Source organism: Sturnira hondurensis, unplaced genomic scaffold (genome assembly GCF_014824575.4).
Source record: "Sturnira hondurensis isolate 20B ecotype Veracruz unplaced genomic scaffold, ASM1482457v3 Scaffold0012984, whole genome shotgun sequence".
Taxonomy (NCBI): Eukaryota; Metazoa; Chordata; class Mammalia; order Chiroptera; family Phyllostomidae; genus Sturnira; species Sturnira hondurensis.
The window spans coordinates 140662-157817 of NW_028085615.1; the positions used below are offsets into that span (position 1 = coordinate 140662).

The 17156-nt window shown below is 51.7% G+C and overlaps 2 protein-coding genes across 13 annotated transcripts in view; one reads left to right on the forward strand and one right to left on the reverse strand.

The window, feature by feature from the left end:
- The window catches only part of HNRNPAB (heterogeneous nuclear ribonucleoprotein A/B), a 22785-nt gene continuing 5629 nt past the window's right edge, over positions 1-17156 (forward strand). Inside the window, exons 1-8 of one of the 8 annotated variants that reach the window (XM_037060876.1) lie at positions 3-24; positions 10506-10737; positions 11497-11665; positions 12334-12492; positions 12671-12805; positions 14633-14741; positions 15398-15538; positions 15745-16348. In XM_037060876.1, the coding sequence (XP_036916771.1) occupies positions 10529-10737; positions 11497-11665; positions 12334-12492; positions 12671-12805; positions 14633-14741; positions 15398-15538; positions 15745-15815 (993 nt within the window). In that variant the 5' untranslated portion in view covers positions 3-24; positions 10506-10528 and the 3' untranslated portion in view covers positions 15816-16348. Of the gene's footprint in view, positions 29-362; positions 649-9799; positions 10428-10505; positions 10738-11496; positions 11666-12333; positions 12493-12670; positions 12806-14632; positions 14742-15397; positions 15539-15744; positions 16349-17156 lie in introns of those variants that run through there. The other 7 variants (XM_037060871.1, XM_037060878.1, XM_037060874.1 and 4 more) reach the window with 7 other exon arrangements.
- PHYKPL (5-phosphohydroxy-L-lysine phospho-lyase) overlaps positions 13734-17156 on the reverse strand; it is a 23836-nt gene continuing 20413 nt past the window's right edge. For 3 of the 5 annotated variants that reach the window (XM_037060867.1, XM_037060868.1, XM_037060866.1), the window contains one exon: positions 16175-16956. In XM_037060867.1, coding sequence (XP_036916762.1) covers positions 16565-16956 — 392 coding nt within the window. In that variant the 3' untranslated portion in view covers positions 16175-16564. Of the gene's footprint in view, positions 14164-15996; positions 16120-16174; positions 16957-17156 lie in introns of those variants that run through there. The other 2 variants (XM_037060869.1, XM_037060870.1) reach the window with 2 other exon arrangements.

The window sequence follows — 17156 nt, forward strand, 5'->3', positions numbered from 1 at the left end:
GAAGTGCTGCGTTCGGAGCCTCAGGTCGGTGAGTCAGTGGGCGCTGTTGGGGCGGTGGGGGCTTCATTTTGCAGGAAACAGGATTTGGTGAGGGAGGGAGGAGGTTTTTCCAGGCAGATGGAGGTTTGCGCTGCCAGAGTGATGTGGAAGTCACCGATGTGGGGCTACGGCCAGGGGAGGCGGAGATTGCCCAGGACGCAGGGAGAAGGCGACCGGTGGGCAGGCCACCGGAGGCGTACCGAGTCTGTAGTGGCGGGGGGGAGGGGCGAGGGAGGCGGGCTCCATGGGCGGTCCCTGCCGGAGGTGTAGGGCGAGAGACTAAGGCAGTAGGTGAATGAGTGACCGACTCAGGGCCTGTGCTTCGTTTTCATCGTCTTTATACCCATTTCAGTGCTGGCCTGATTTTCAGTGAAGAAAATTGAAGTTCAAAAAAGGGGAAATGCCCTGTTCTAAATCTCAGAGTTGGGACGCGGGGCATCCGAGACTTGAGTTGAGCCCCTTGATTCTAAAGCCAATCTGGCGCGCCTGTGTTGGAGGTTAGGCGGCGACTGGATGGTCTAGAACAAGGCCAGGGAACTTTTCCTACACAGGATCAGATAGTGTTTTCCGATTTGTGAGCCAAGAGGCGAAATCGAGGGTATTATGTAGGTAAGTACATAATATAAGAAGGGATAAAACAAAGGGGGTGAGGGCAGTTGGAGGAGGGCACGGGGAGATAAATGGTGGTGGAAGGAGGCTTGACTTGAGGTGGTGAGCATGCAATACAGTGTACAGATGATGGGTCGTGGAATGGTGCCCCTGAAACCTGTATGATTGCATAAGTAGGTTCACCCCAATACATTCAATAAAAAGGAAAAAAAGGTAAAACATTTCTATACATTTTATTGACAGAAGCAAAAACTTTAAAAACCCTAACTTTGAATTTCATAGAACATATGTGTCATGAAATGCTTTTGATTTTTAAAAAACCATCTAAAAATATAAAAACCGGCCCTTGTTCAAGGGTCATACACAATCAGGCAACTGGCAAGATCTGGGCCATGGGCCATAGTTTGCCAACCCTTGGCAAACTATGCTGTCCAAGGCAGTGGCCACTGACCACATGTGGCTACTGAGCCCTTGAAAGTATCTGGTCCAAATTGGATGTGCTGTAATTATAAAGTCGATGCTAGATTTCAAAGACAGTGCAAAAAAAACAAAATAATTTTCTATGTTGATTACATGTTGAAATTATAATATTTTGGATAGATTGGACTAAATTTTTATTAAAATTAAGTCACCTGTTTTTAAAAAATATTTTAATTTATTTCTAGAGAGAGGGGGAGGGAGGGAGAAAGGGAGACAAATGTCAGTGTGAGAGAGAAACAACTATCAGTTGCCTCTTGTGTGTACCCCATGTGGGGAATTGAACTTGCAACCTAGGATGCCAGGGTTGCCCAGAATGCGCCCTGACCAGGGCGGAACTGTTGATCTTCACTTTGCGGGACAATGCCCAACCAACTCAGCCACACCAGTCAGGGCTCACCCTGTTTGTTTTAACCTTTTTATTAATTGTCTAACAGTTTATTAGAAAATGTTAAATTATACATGTGTTTGCATTTGTGGCTTATATCATATTTTTGTTGTACAGCCCTACATGGGACTGAAGCTTGGGGTTGCTGGTATTCGGAGACCTTGGGAGATGATTAGGTCATGAGGGGGGAGCCCTTATGAATGGGACTAGTGCTCTTATAAAAGGGACCCTATCGAGCTCCCTCACCTCTTCTGACACTGGGAGAAGACAGTTGGGTATGAACTAGGAAGTAGGCTCTTATCAGAAACCGTCTGTCGATGCCTTGATCTTGGATTTTCCAGGATCCAGAACTGTGAGAAGTAATGTTTTTTTATAAGCTGCTCAGTTTTTATAATATTTTGTTACAGCAGCTTGAATGGACTAAAACACTCCCCTTCTCTGACCTTTGGTTTCCCTTTCTGTTAATGAGGGGTTTGAACTTGACCTTTGAAAGTGATTATCTCTTGATCCTTTTCTGGTCGTTAGGGACTAATGTACTAGAAGATGTGGATGAAATAGAGCATGCTGCTGGAGGCGGGTGTGACCGGGAGTCAAGGAGGTTGTCACCTGTGGTGGGATGGTCTCCTCTTTGAGAGAGGCAGACGCTCTTCGCCTGACACTTGCCCCACTTTCCTTGCCAGGCCTGACATTCAAGCCCTTCACCTGGTGGTTCTGGTCCAACTTTCCAGCCTCACTGCCCATCTCGCCCTGTGCATGGAGTCAGGGTCTTAGCCACACATGGACGCTTTTCTGCCCATTCTCCCTCCTTAGTGTCTCTCATTGACCCTCTTTTCCATCCCCACCACTGCACTGTTGCTGCCGCAGGGTTCACTGACTTCCTGTTTCCTGTGAATGAAAGGAACTCCTTGCTGTTGGCATGTAAAGCCCTGGCCCAGCAGCACCGCCTCATCTCCTCTGTCATGTGGGGCTACTTACAGTTCCCCGAACAGTCTGTGCCTTCTCCGCCTGTGCCCCTCTCTGCCTGGAGAGCCCCCATTCAGTCCCAGGGCAGCCCAGGTGCCTGTCCTGTGAGGAGTCTTGTCCTTCCCACCCACCTCTACAGCGCAGTCCAGTGCCTCCCACAGGTCCCTGCCTTCCTGGCTTCCCTGATAGAGCATTCATCCCACTGCTCGGCAAGCAGGTTCAGCTCCAGGGCGGGGGTGGCCTCTGATGGTGGGCCAGTGGGTTACCCAGGACAGGTGCTTGGTGACATGCCCTGAAGGGCTGGCTGAAGGAAAGCTTTCCTCCAGTGTCTCCCTTCGGTGTCATTGACACACAATTGTTGAAAGCCTATTGTGGTGAAAGTTTGGCACACAATTTGTCCTTGCTTTCCTCTGTAAGCAGTTAAGCCCATTTTTTTCTTTCTTTTAAAAATTTTTTAATTTTTCATTTTATTTTTAAAGATTTTATTCATTTATTTTTAGAGAGAGGAGAAGGGAGGGAGAAAGAGAGGGAGAGAAACATCAGTGTTCAAGAGATACATCAATCAGTTGCCTCTTGCACACCCCCAACTGGAGACCAGGCCAACAACTTAGACAAGTGCCCTGACTGGGAATGGAACCAGTGACCTTTTGGTTCTCAGGCCAGCACCCAATCCACTGAGCCACACCAGCCAGGGCTGTCCTTTTATTTCTATTTTTTAAGATTTTATTTATTCATTTTTAGAGAGAGGGGAAAGGGGGGAGAAAGAGACGGAGAGAGACATCAATGTGTGGCTGCATCCCATGTGCCCTCCCACTGGGGACTTGGCCTGCAACCCGGGCATATGCCCTGACTGGGTGTTGAACCCTTTGGTTTGCAGGCTGGCACTCAGTCCCCTGAGCCACACCAACCAGGGCTTTTTTTGTTTTTTTAAAATCCTCACCTGAGGATATGTTTATTGATTTTTGAGAGAGAGAGAGAGAAACATTGATCAGTTGCCTCCCGCACGTGCTCTGACCAGGGATCGAACCTGCAACCTGGGTATGTGTCCTGACCGGAGATTGAGCCTGCAACCTCTTGGTGTATGGGATGATGCTCCGAACCGGCCAGGGCTGAGCTCATTTCTTAGTGTCCCTTGTAGTGAGGCGAGGCCACACGACAGCGTTCTTGCCAGTGGAGTGTGAGTGGAAATGGAGTGTGCCCCTTCCAGGCCTGGGCTATGAAGACTCCCACACTGGCCCCTCCTCACACGTTTCCTCTGCCAGCTGTGTGCCTATGATAAGGCCAAGGGGATGGTGGAGCCAGAAGGTGGGTCCTGAAATGACCACATGGAGGAGAGCTGCCTCTCTGGCTTGAATACCCACCATGTACAGGTGTCTGTAAGGAGCAATCTACAGTGTTTAGATCTGTTTGGTGCCACCCTGGCTGATACTCATGTCGTCCCAACCTGAGGGCAGAGTAATAATGAAGGCACATTGTGGCCTAGATGGTGTGTCAAGTGGGGGAGATGAGGGAGAGAGCTCACCCACCCACGTTCTGGCTGGCACAGGTGGCTAGATGGTGGAGGCATTCATTCTCTGGCCAAGAATCCTGGCAGAGGGTCTGGGCTCTGGGGACAAGCTGAGATTGAGGTGCCTTGATGATGGCAATTCAGTGGCGATAGTTATGCCTGAGGGTTTAGAGCCCAGGAAACAGTCTGTCCTGAGGGGTGTGGATGTGTGGATGGGTGTAAATAAATTAGTGAAGTATGGGCTTGTTGCGGAACCATAAACTGAGGCCCTAAGCCACAACCTGAAGAGCCTCCAGGGCTGCTAATTGAGGCGGCACTGCTGCCTCTCAGAGGGGAGCTGGGCATTTGTTTTATAGCCTTTTCTGCCGCCTGGCGTGCAGCAGCAGGTCCTAAATCTGCTCCTTCACCAGTGCCCAGTGTCCAGAATGCTTTATAACAGTGAGAGGCCAGCCCCTGGAGCCTGGGAATGTGAAGTTTTAAAAGCTGTGAAGGGGACTGTGACATGAAGCCAGATGGCACCTGTCTTTGTGCTGTGGTCAGTGTTGGCAGCCTTGTGGGCTCCCGAGGAGACCGGGAGCGCTAGGTCTGTGCCTAAAGCACGTTTAGTTGAGTCCGATTCCAGAAGGGTGTCCTGGGCGTCTCTGATTTGCCTCTGTTGGGCAGAGGTTGCCTCTGAGGCTCAAGCTGGGCACTGGTCCCTGTCGCAAGAGTGACCTGCAGGTGGGGGCCTGCCAGCTGGTAGAGCTTCTCCAGAACTTCCAAGTCTGTTCTGAGGGTTGATTTGAGACACACAGGGGAGCTCAGCAGGGGAGGAGTCTTCCCTTGGGTGCTTCTGTGGTTACTGTTGGTAGTTGTCCTGGTGGCTCTCATTTCTACCTGTGACCTGCCAGCCACTTGGCACACCTTCTCTGATCCCTGCTGCAGGGCAGAGGTGGGTGTTGTCATTCGCATTTAAAATGAAGAAGTTGAGCTTCATGGAGGCCTGGTTCAGGACTGACACCTCAGATGCTTTCTGCCAATGAAAACGAGTTTAAGGACCCAGGAGTAAGATGACAGGACCCAGTGGGGGCTGGGCTGAGCAGGGTGGCACCTACCCCACCAGCTCCTGTGGACAGGTGGGACTGTGTCATTAACAATTTTCCAAAAGTAAGTGGAAATAGAACATTTTCTCTCTCTCTCTCTGTTTTTTAAAAAAATACTTTATTTATTTATCTTTAGAGGGGAAGGGAAGGAGAGAGGAAGAGAAACATCAATGTATGGTTCTTTCTTGTGCATTCTCTGCTGGGAACTGGCCCCTGCTGGGAACTGGCCTGCAACCCAGGCATGTGCCCTGACTGGGAATCGAACCGTGATTGTCTGGTTCGCAGGCCTGCACTCAATCCACTGAGCTACACCAGCCAGGGCTCTCTCTCTCTTTTTTTTATTGTTGGTCAAATACAGTTGTCTCCATTCCCCCTCCACCACTCCCCCCCTCCCGCAACCATTCTCACCTCTCGCCCCTTTGGCTTTGTCTATGGGTCCTTTATACATGTTCCTTGATGACCCTGCCCCCATTCCCCCATTGTCCTCTCCCCACTTCCCTCTGGTCACTCTCAGTTTGTTCTTTATTTCCATGTCTCTGGTTCTATTTTGCTCACTTGTTTTGTTGATTAGGTTTCACTTATAGGTGAGATCATATGGTATTTGTCTTTCACCGCCTGGCTTATTTCAAGTGGCATAATGCTCTCCAGATCCATCCATGCTGTTGCAAAGGGTAGGAGCTCCTTCTTTCTTTCTTTCTTTCTGCTGCATAGTATTCCATTGTGAGAAATAGAACATTTTTATCATACTTTGTAAATGTTGGTAAATAATTTCTTAAGATGTTGAAAACATGGCAGGTCAAGCAAGCACATCTGAGTCAGGTTTGGCCCATGAGGAACCAGTTTGTAACCCTAGGTTAAGGGATCTTTTATTCATTCTGCAGGTGTTGAGGTGCCTGCTGGAGGCATCAGGGTAAAGGGGACAGACCCGGTGCAGGATCTCATTGGCCAGTGTCAGTATTACATGGTTTGCACTCTTAGAGGGACACTTCCTTGGTGCATCACCGAGAACTTTCTGGAGGAAGTGGAAATCTGATGGATACTGTATGAGTCCGCTAGGGCTGCCATAACAAAGCACTACTAGCTGGGCAGCGTATGACCACAGAAGTTGATTTTCTCCCAGTTCCGGAGGCCAGAAGTTCAACATCAAGGTGTCAGCAGGGCCATGTGCTCCCTCTGCAGGCTCTAGGGGAGAATCCGTTCTGTGCCTCCCTCCTAGCTTTTGGTGTTGCTGGCAGCCCCTGATGTTCACTGGTGCTATGGACTGAGTGTCCCCCCTTAAATTCATATGTTGAAACTATAATCCCCAAGGTAATGGTATTTGGAGGTGGGGCCTTTGGGAGGCAATTAGGTTTAGATGAAGTCACGGGGACAGGGACCTCATGATGGGATTGGCGAGTGTGTAAGGGGAGGCCAGGGAGAGCTCCCTTCTCTTCCCTGCCTGCCAAGTGAGGACATGGCGAAAAGATGGTCATCTGCAAACCAGGAAACAAGTCCTCACCAGATACCTGATCTGCCAGTGCCTTGAGGACTTCCCAGCCTCCAGAACTGTGAGAAGTAAATGTTTGTTGCTGAAGCCTCCCAGTCTATGCTCATCTGTAGTAACAGGCCAAATTGACTAGGACACTGGGCTTGTGGATGCATCACTCCAGTCTCTGCCTCCGTCATTGCATGGCATTTTCCTTGTATACACAAGGCCCTAGGTGTCTTCCCTTCCTAGAAAGCGCTAGTCTAAGAGCCCACCCTACTCCAGGTTGACCTTGTCTTCATTACATCTGCAAAGACCCTCTTGCCAAGTAAGGTCATATGCACAGGTACCAGGAGTTAGGACTTGAACATATTTTTGGGGGGCTACGCAATTCAACCTACGACAGATCTGTAGACTGGGCAGATGAAACGTGGGAAAGAGTACTCCAGGTAGAGGGAACAGCAAGTGAAAAGGCACCTCCAGAGGCAAAAGGGGACAGTTGAGTTCCAGGAAATAACAGGAGTCAGCACAGCTGGAGTGAAGAGTGGGCATAAGCTGCGGCGGGGGCGGCTCAGGCCTGGCCTCACAAGCTGTGTGGAACGAGATCAGGCTTGGCGAGGCTGCAGTTAGAGACAAACCCCCAATCTTCGCAGATTTCTTTTCTCGTTCATGTCAAGTGTGACATGGGCTGAGCAGCTCTTCAGAATGTAGCTGTGCCATCAGAACACGTGGTCCCCTGGGGAAGGGAGGTCTGGGGGAGGCCCTGGCTTCCACTGCTCAGACCCAGAGTGACCCTTCCACTTACAGACCACACAGCAAGGGGGTCCAGCTGAGCTGGGGGTGGATTTTTGTCACTGCCAACTGTCTCACTGGTATTTGGGGTTAGGATTTCATTCTCAGAGCAGCAGGAAGCCAGCCAGGGCTTTCACACAGAGTGTGACAGTTTTAGAAAGTTTCCTCTGGCTGGAGCCAGAGTCAGCCCTGAAGTGGGGGAGCTGGAGCTCGTGGGGCTGAGTGGGAAGTGGCCCAGGTAGGAGTCGGCCACCACTGTCGCAGCATATTTGTAGTTCACTCCTGTAGCTTCCACCTGGTAGGCTCAGCCAAAAAAAAAGAAAGAAAGAAAGAAAGAAAAGTGAGAAGAATTAGTTCATGTAATTTTAAAAACTGAAAGTACATTTTGTGCCTGTCCCTGTATGTTAGACTGGCTGGTGGTTGTACATGTTCTTACACATTTATTGCCCTACAGCCTGAATCCTCAGAACCAGGGGACTGTACTGGACATTCTTTGGGCCTCTTAAGTGACTTTCGGTGGTAAGTGAGTTCCTTGCTGATTCGAGAACCTCATTGTCGTGGAAGATGCCCTGTCTCCTAGGTCTATAGCTGGGACCCAGTAACAAGAGTGGAGATCCTTGTGTCAAAGGGACTTTGTGCTGCTCGCAAATCCCAGGGCCCCTGCCTCTGTCAGAAAAGCCCCTGGATGCAATATAAAAATATTCTGGGCCAAGACTTACCCCCGACACTGGTCTGCAGTCCTTTGTAGTTTATAAAGTGTTTACTAAGCCATTGCTTCACTTGAGCTTCAGAATAATTAAATCTGGCACAGGATCTAATTCAGACCAAGTTACTCAGGAGCTCGGAGACCCCTTGGCTTACACCAGCCAGGAGCCCTGGAAACAATGTGCAGTTGGAATTGCAGGCTTTGTGGTCGGTTTTAGATGTGTGATTTCAGCATTTTCCTGTGTAAGTTATGGATAAGCACTCACAAATTATTTTGAAGCCCCAGTCAAGCCATGCTGGTGAAAGCATTTTGCAAGCTGTGAAACATGGTCTGAATGTTGTCATCCTGACTTGACATGTCATTAAAGGTGTTTCCCAAGTTGTGCTAAAGGAATCCATGTGGACGAGGACAAATTAAGTGAATTCGTGTCCCCAGGAGTTATGTCCTGTGACTACATTTAGACTGTTTAACTTTGAACTTGGGAATCACCTCAATTATCTTCATTGTGGGGTTGGTTCTGTATTTCACTGCAAGCCTTACTGGCAGATCAATACGTGACTAAGGTTTTATGAATATATGTCAATTCCAGTTTTGGAACCTAGTCTGAAGTGGTCAGGTGGGCCTTGTAGTTGAAGCAGAGGGCGTTTAATCACATGGGGGTTGGTGCCCCAGCTCTAGTTGATTGATACCTTCCGGAAAGTGCAGTGCTGTGTGGCCAAATCTTCAGATTTTCTGAAGTTGATTATTTTTTCCAGTTGTAAAATTGTCACATTTTTCATTCTCATGGCAACTCCTTGGCTGGCAGAATAAAGGAGTGCGCTTTGGCCTGAGGCTCTGGACTTCGGTGTCCTCATTTATAAATTGGTGATGGTACCTATTTTCACAGGGCTGTTAGGAGACCAGATGAGAAAGTCGACTGCATACCCACCACAGGGCCTGGCTGCAGGAGTCTTGCAGGGAAACTGTCAACTACTTGTGTTCTGGTGCCATCGGTAATCCTCAGGCTTCCGAGGTTGTGATGCAGGTCCATTTGGGACCCATGGAATCACAGGATTATGCTGGCCTTTNATTCTCATGGCAACTCCTTGGCTGGCAGAATAAAGGAGTGCGCTTTGGCCTGAGGCTCTGGACTTCGGAGTCCTCATTTATAAATTGGTGATGGTACCTATTTTCACAGGGCTGTTAGGAGACCAGATGAGAAAGTCGACTGCCTACCCACCACAGGGCCTGGCTGCAGGAGTCTTGCAGGGAAACTGTCAACTACTTGTGTTCTGGTGCCATCGGTAATCCTCAGGCTTCCGAGGTTGTGATGCAGGTCCATTTGGGACCCATGGAATCACAGGATTATGCTGGCCTTTTCGAATTTGGTTGTCGAGGAGATAATAAGGGGTTTTGTATATAAGAAACAGAACCCCCCCCAAGATTTCCTGTTACATTTTTCTTAAATATATTTTTAAGTGGTATATTTTTCTTAAAAGTTAAATTTCAGCGAAAGTAAGTGAATTAAGCGCATTTTTTAAAGCAACCAGAAGTATAAAAGCGGTGCCAAAGTAGTGTCCGGCGATCTAAGATTAGGGAACAACCATGGTTCTACCGTTTCTCCCGCCACAACCTGGTCACGGTTGGCACCAGATCCCCGGAGGACTCCTCCCCCAACCCGCTTCTTGCTACTGTGGGAGGTGGCAGAAAGGGCGCGAGCGCGGGGCTCTGAGGGGACCAAGGTCAAGGGGGAGGGCGGGCTGCGAGCCTGCCCGGCGGACCCTACGCGCTTGTCTGGCGGACCCTACGCGCCGGATCTCGGCCGCCCGGGCTCTGCCGCTGCCAGCCTTGGTTTGTGAGACTTATTCGAGCCCACTTTCTTCTTCTGGGGAATGGGAGTGGCCGAGGCTGTCAAAACTGGGACTGGGGCCGCTGAAACGAGACTGCGGCCTGACGGGACAGAAGGTACGACTCGGGCCTCACGGCCTACGACAGGACCATTTTCCAATCCGGCAACCCACAGCAGGGCCCAGGCTCGCGCGGGTTCTAAAATGAGGACAAAGCCCGCCCGGATCTAGCGTTCGCGCGCCGACGTGGCCAATGGGACGCTGGCGCAGGGTTGAATGACGGGAAGGCGCAGCCAATGAGCATGCGTCTTGTTGCGAAGTGGGCCCCGGCTCCGGCATTATAAAGAGCGCCACGAGTCGGTATTGTCAGGAGGCGGCGTTGCGCGGGCCCGGGCGAGTCCTTTGGTCGGTGGGTTCCGTGCAGCGGTGGTCGAGAAGGAGCGCGCGAGGTTGCGGCGGCTCCGTCAGCGGAGGGAGGGAAGGCCGGGCAGCGCGAGCTTGATCGCGGCCGAGCTCGCCGCACCTTCCCGGCGGGTGGGGACGAACGGGCCTCGCGGCCTCACCGGCGGCGAGGTGAGCGGCCGGGCCCGCGGGCGGCGGGCGGCAGGCAGGAGCGGGTCCTGCCTGACGTGCTGTGGCTGCTCTTTGCAGGAGCCGCTGCGCCCCGGTCTACCATGTCGGAAGCGGGTGAGGAGCAGCTAATGGAGACGACGGGTGCCACCGAGAACGGGCACGAGGCCGCCCCCGAAGGCGAATCGCCGGCCGGGCCCGGCACCGGGGGTGCAGCGGGCTCTGGAGGAGGGAGTGCGGTTCCCCCGGCCGTCAACCAGACCAGCGCTGAGGGCGACCAGATCAACGCCAGCAGGACCGAGGACGACGCAGGGTAGGTGCGGCCCCGGGCCGACCGGCCGCCGCCTTTGTTCCGGGGCCGCCTTTTGTTGGCGCCACGCGGCGGGGGGAGGGGCGGGCGGACGGGGCCTGCTCGGGCCCGAGGACCGGTCCTCCGCACCTGTCTGCTGCGTCGCCACTCGCGCTGGAGTTTGCAGGAGTTTGTTGGATCGACTTTGGCGCCGCCTCGGGGCCTCTCGCGCGGGGCCGGGGCCGGGCCGGCGCCCGGAAGGGGCGTGCGCTGGGACCCGCGGCGGAGCGGGTCTGGGCCGCAAGGGGCCTGCGTGGGCGGAGTTGGCGCGCGCCCGGGCCGCGTCCTCCCTCTCCTCCGCCTCCTGCCGAGGGCGGAGTTACGGTCCCGGCACCCGGAAGCCGCGAGTTCCTTGAGAGCAAGTTTTCGGAGGTGGCGAAGGCTGGCAGGGACGATAGTCTTTTGATACGTGGTTGTTACACAAATTGCTTCAGTTGTGAGCGCTCAGAACCTGTATCCCTGGCCAGGTTGTCCTTCCTTTCCCTCGCCCGGTCTGGGGGTGCTGTCTCCTGAAGGTTTGTTAGGGTCAAGGTTGACATTGGGAGGGTAGTGGACATTTACCACCTTCTAAAAGAGCCCTTACGATTCAAGGGGTAGACTTTTATTCCGGATGGTGGCTTTATTTATTATAAACTCTTCATCAAAATCTTTGCCAGGGCCTGACCTCCTAATGTCACAGCTTTCTTATCAGACTTGTTGCCATGTCTCACCCTACTATTTCAGAAAAATGTTCGTTGGTGGCCTGAGCTGGGATACCAGCAAAAACGACCTGAAGGATTATTTTTCCAAATTTGGAGAGGTCGTTGACTGTACAATAAAAATGGATCCCAACACTGGCCGGTCAAGAGGGTTTGGGTTTATTCTCTTCAAAGATGCAGCCAGTGTGGAGAAGGTAAGCTGGGTACCCATAGTGGCAGTGCATTCTAAGGAGGACGCCATTCTTGAGCGTGACTAGTTCGTGTGCTCTGCACGTGGTTGAGTGTTTTGGAAAAAGCAGAGAAAAGCAGCTTTGTGTTTTGGAAAACTAAAAATACAGATTAAGTGGGATAGTAAGTATGTGCTGGAGTGGTCCAGGGAGATGAGAGTGGACATTTATTGCCTTTCTTGTGCCTGTTCTGGACACTGCAAACACTTTATTGTGAGGTCTGGAGAAAAGTCCAAAGTTGCCATGAGACAGGCATTATTTTATCTCCATTTTCCAGAAAACAGACTAAGGTTCAGAAATTTAAGTAGAAGAGCTCACCCAGGCTAGTTAGGTGGTGGAGTAAGGATTCCAGCCTGTGTGTTCTTAGTCACCTCTACTATACTTCTGGAGCTAGGCCTTAAACTGGGCCTGCCTAGGTAGGAAGAGGGGTGTATAGCATTGGAGAAGTCTGGGGGGTGGTGAGGACTGACTTACATGTTAATGTTTGCAGGCTGGGTTGGAAAGTCAGGTTGGCGGTAGGGTTTGGAGGGGGTGAAAGTCAGGTTGGCGGTAGGGTTTGGAGGGCGTGAAACATTTTAACAAGCACCAGGGTCATGGTGCTGAGTTAAAATCCAATTTCCTTCTGTTGGAACCAGGTCCTAGATCAGAAGGAGCACAGGCTGGATGGTCGTGTCATTGACCCCAAAAAGGCCATGGCCATGAAGAAGGAACCTGTGAAGAAAATTTTTGTGGGGGGTCTGAATCCAGAAGCCACTGAGGAGGAAATCAGAGAGTACTTCGGCGAGTTTGGGGAGGTGAGTGTGTGTCCTGCAGCTGCCCTGAGGCAGCAGTCTCCCTGGTCCTTGATGGCCTTTGCCAATTGGAGTGTTCCTCAGCAGGCCTTCTTTGTCCATCTCTGGCCTTCAGGGAACTTGCCCCTGTGGGCCCTGGGGTTGGGGAGATCCTGGTCCTGAGCTTTGACTGTGTTTGCAGATTGAGGCTATTGATCTTCCAATGGATCCAAAGTCACACAAAAGACGAGGCTTTGTTTTCATCACTTTTAAAGAAGAGGAGGAACCTGTGAGGAAGGCTCTAGAGAAAAAGTTCCACACCATTGGTGCGAGTAAGGTAAGATATCCCTAGTTCTGTGTGTCTGGCCTCTTGCTGAGGGAGGGCTGGCTTGCAGGTGTGGCTTAGGGGTTGGGCTGCCACCAAGAGCTCTCCAGGGTAGTGAGACCTCATTGTTTCTCTGCAGCATCTGCTGCCCTGATTGGGGGACAGATGGTCCTGTCCTTCAAGGAGCTCCTAGTCTGGCAGGACCAGAAGTAAAAACAGAGGATGTGAGGAAGGCAGGCGAGGAAAGGTGGCTTCTTTGTGATGGAGCAAGGGTGCTGAGTAATCTTTCTGATTCTTGATAGAAAGCTAGAGATCAAGATGTTCTTGGCTCTAGAGTCTAAGGTCTGCAGTTCTCAGAAGATTATAGAACTTCTGCTCTTCACTGAAATGAATTTCTCCCTTTGGTGGTGAGCTTTTGCTGCTAGAGAAGCTGCAGCAGAGCTTTTCTCCTTGTCATTGCCACACAACCAAGTCTTTGTTCATCTCCCTCCCCTTTGTACACTGGTTTAATCAACCCATCCCAGCCAGATTCTTCCCAAAGAGCTCCCAGGGTACTGGCCCCCTAATATCCGGGGTCAGTTTTGCCTTTGAATAAGCAGAAGTGAGAAGTGCAACTGTTACCCCTGAACTTCTGCCTGGAGGGTGGGGCACTGCTTCAAGTATTCTCTAGGTGGCTTTGGGGGTAGGGGTGTGTGGCTTACTGTGGGTAGGTGGGTGGGGCTCCTGAAAACTTCAGTGTCCTGGCTGGGACTTTGGAAAGATCCAAGTGAGCTGTTAAAATGAGATTAGATCCTAGGGGCAGTTGGATAAAGATGTCGACCATCGGTTGTTAGCCCAGTGGGGGGGTGACACAGAAGCCTTTTCTCTGTGCCATAACGAGAAATGGGCAGGAGGATGGGCAGGAGGAGCGTGTAGGGCAGCACTAGGCAAACTGCTGGCAGTGGGTCTGGAAACAGTGTATTTGTACATTGATTGGGGAAGGGCAGAACATGTCAGGCTGCGTCACCGGTAGGGGTAGTTTGCCAGTTCTTTATAGGAGTGTGCTCGCATGGCGTGGCACTTCACGTAAAAGGTTTTTATACTGGTCTTAGTCGGGTGTGGAGTATGTGTCGGGGCACTTCTAATTCTGGTGGGAGTGCTGGAAGGTCCCCGACCTTGCCTCCATCTACAGTGGGCAGGTGTTTGAGCAAAGAAGAAACCAACTCTGGGTCCGGAGGGGACATCCCAATAGCAGACCAGTGGTTTGAGGGGAGGGGTGGCGGTGGCAGTGTGGCCTCAGGCAAGCTCCACCCTGAGCTTCAGTGGCTTTCTTCTGTACATTGGAGATCATGGGCACCACTGTACATTTGAGTAGGATGCTTCGTTTTTTTCTGTAAAAAAGTAAAATAAAATTAGAAACTTATTACTCTCTAAGGCCCCTCATCTGGGAAGCCTCTGACCCCCTTGCCTAGTAGGACCAGGGTGACACCAGACTTGACATTTGGTGTTCTTCTACACAGGGCTGGCTTTGGCCCAGCCATCCCTGTCCTCCTAATTGTTAGATGTGGAGCTGCCCCAGGGCTGTCCCCTGTAGACCTGGGTTTGCGTTCATCATTCCCAGTACAATCTTTGGGGAAAGGTTCCAGTAAAAGGGCCCTAGTGTGAATCGTGGTCTGTCTAGGTTTTAGTTACGGTTCTCAGAGATTCTAGTCCAAATGTGGTTCCCCATCCTACTATATTTTGTTACTAAGAAGATGGACCATATCTGCCATCTGAGCATTTGTAAATGGAAGTCTTTGTGCACAGTCCCTCTCTAGAACTTGTCCCAGTGGCCTGACTGCCTGTCCTCTTGGCTTTTAGTGTGAAATCAAGGTGGCTCTGCCCAGAAAGCTCTATCAGCAGCAGCAAGGCTCTGGCCGTGGTGGAAACCGCAGCCGAGCGAGCCGAAGCGGTGGTGGTGGCGGTGGAGGTAAGTGGAAGCTGGATGCACATGGGTCTGGGCGCTCTGCCTGCATGGAGCTTCCGTGCCTGTCTTGGGGGCTCGCTCTGGCCTCTGGCGTGGCAGGGTGGGCAGGGACAGGAATGGCCCTCCTGGGTGTCCAGGCTGTGCTGCTGCTGGTTTGGAGGAGAAGAGCCCGTACTTTCCACGCGACCTGGTGCCTCAGGGCATCGGGGTCATTTGCTTCACCCAGGGGTGAAGGGCCTGATGGGCTCTGTGGCTGTCCTGAGTCATGGTCCACCTGTGGGTGGGTGGGCATATAAGGTAGGGCAGGGCTGTGCCAGGCGCTTCATATCCTTTCCCACCCAGGCCCCTCTGGCTCCAAAGTCTGAACTTTTAACGCCAAGCTGCCAGGGAGGGTGGGGTGATGAGAAGGTGATTTGAGTGAGAGTGAGCTCCTACCTCTCTGGTCCTGAGTGAAGTTAGTGTTCAGTTCTATCCTGGCCTTCAGCTCTCTACAGTTTGGGTCTCAAGTGCAGGGCCCTATATACCAGGACAGCAGCCCCTTGGCTTCTATCTCCGAGCTGCCATAGTAACCCTGCTACCCACAGGGCAGGATTTCCTCCATCCTAGCTCCTGCATGTGCTAAATGGTCCATGGGCCCCTGTGCCCTGCTCCCCCCACAGGTCAGAGTCAGAGTTGGAATCAGGGCTACGGCAACTACTGGAACCAGGGCTACGGCTACCAGCAGGGCTACGGGCCCGGCTATGGCGGCTACGACTACTCGCCCTATGGCTATTACGGCTACGGCCCCGGCTACGACTACAGTAAGTAGGAGAGAGGGAAGCCCCACCTGGGAGGCAGGACAGACAGTGCAGGGGCCAGTGGCAGCAGGGGCTTTTGGAGTCAGACGGGCTGGGCTTTGTGGCCTGCCCCAGGGGAGTTGGCCCTGGTGAGGATTTGAGCCAAGCGCCTGGCACAGGGGTAAACGTTCAATAAATCTAGCTGCTATCATTGTTATTCTTGTCCCTAGGCCAGGGTAGTACGAATTACGGGAAGAGCCAGCGACGCGGTGGCCATCAGAATAACTACAAGCCATACTGAGGCTTCGGCAGGAGTGCCCGACTGACCGCACATGCTTTGTTTGGGTATTGAGTGAACACAAACAATTATGTACCAAATTTAACTTGGCATACTTTCTATGGCTTGTTCCATGTGCATCTTATTTAAAATTTCCCCCCTGGAAATCACTTTCCTGTTGACTATTTCCAGAGCTCTAGTTGTTTTAGGCAGCGTGTGATGTCTCAGACCAGAGCGGCATTGTGGGCTGATTGTATGACCGGCTTACCCCGAACCAGGTGGGAGGGTCTGTTTCCTGCTGCTGCTCTGCAGCCTGGACCTGTAGACCCTGGTTGTAAAGAGGTCTATCTTAGGGAACCAGTGTCACCTTTTTTCACCTTTTAATTTTATATTATTTGTGTCATACATTTCCTGTATTGGAAGTGTTAATTTTACTGTACTTTTTGGTACCTTTTGGGAATCTAATGTATTGTAAGGTATTTTACACGTGTCCTGATTTTGCCACGACCTGGATATTGAAGCTATCCAAGCTTTTGAAATAAAAATGTAAAAACCCCCGAGCCTGGGTGAGTGTGGGATACTCGGTGAGCGAGGACAGGGCCACGTGCTCCCGAGCTTTCTGAGCTCCATTATCTTTCGTGACCAGCAGCGTGTTGTCAGGCACAGGCACCAGCTCTCCACATCCTCACTCAGCTTCCTGTAATGACTAGGCCCTCCGTCGGACTTGGGCCCTTTTAAAGTTAGGAAATGTCTTGGAGGTTTAAGGCAACTTTTCATGGAGGTGAGGATTGTGCTGTTTCAGGGATGTTACTACTCCCAGGACAAGTGATTCTGGGGCACATGGGAAGACCTAGCTTAACTGAGCAATGGAAATGGGGTTCTGTCTTCAAGCAGGATAGTGAACCTACATTCAAAGGTAACTCCTCCTGGTTGGCAGACGTCAAGTCTGGTGGTGAGAGGTGGTAGGGGTTCCAGGTGGACAGAGCCCCGTAAAGGAAGTTTGGTTTCCCCTCACTCCTGGAAAGAAAGAGCTGAAGCTTGGCTTCTGGGGAGCGTGTCAGGAGCCCAGCTTCGGCCCACTCACCTAGCGAAGGATGTGGCTCGGCAGGGCTGCCACAGGGCTGGGGCCTCAGCGTCTCACAGCTTCTTACCTTTTCTTCCATGTCTGAAAAACACCCCCAAGGCATCCAAAATGGTTAACTTTTCTGCTGAAGGCCCCTGCTGCCTTCAGTGTCTTAAGCTACTTGGATGGCAGTTTGGAGAATGGCCCACCAGACAGGCCCCTGATCCCTGCCCTTTATTTGTGTGTGCGCCACCAGCTGCCGGGTCAGCACCAGTTTCCCCAAAGGAAAACCCCAAACCTCA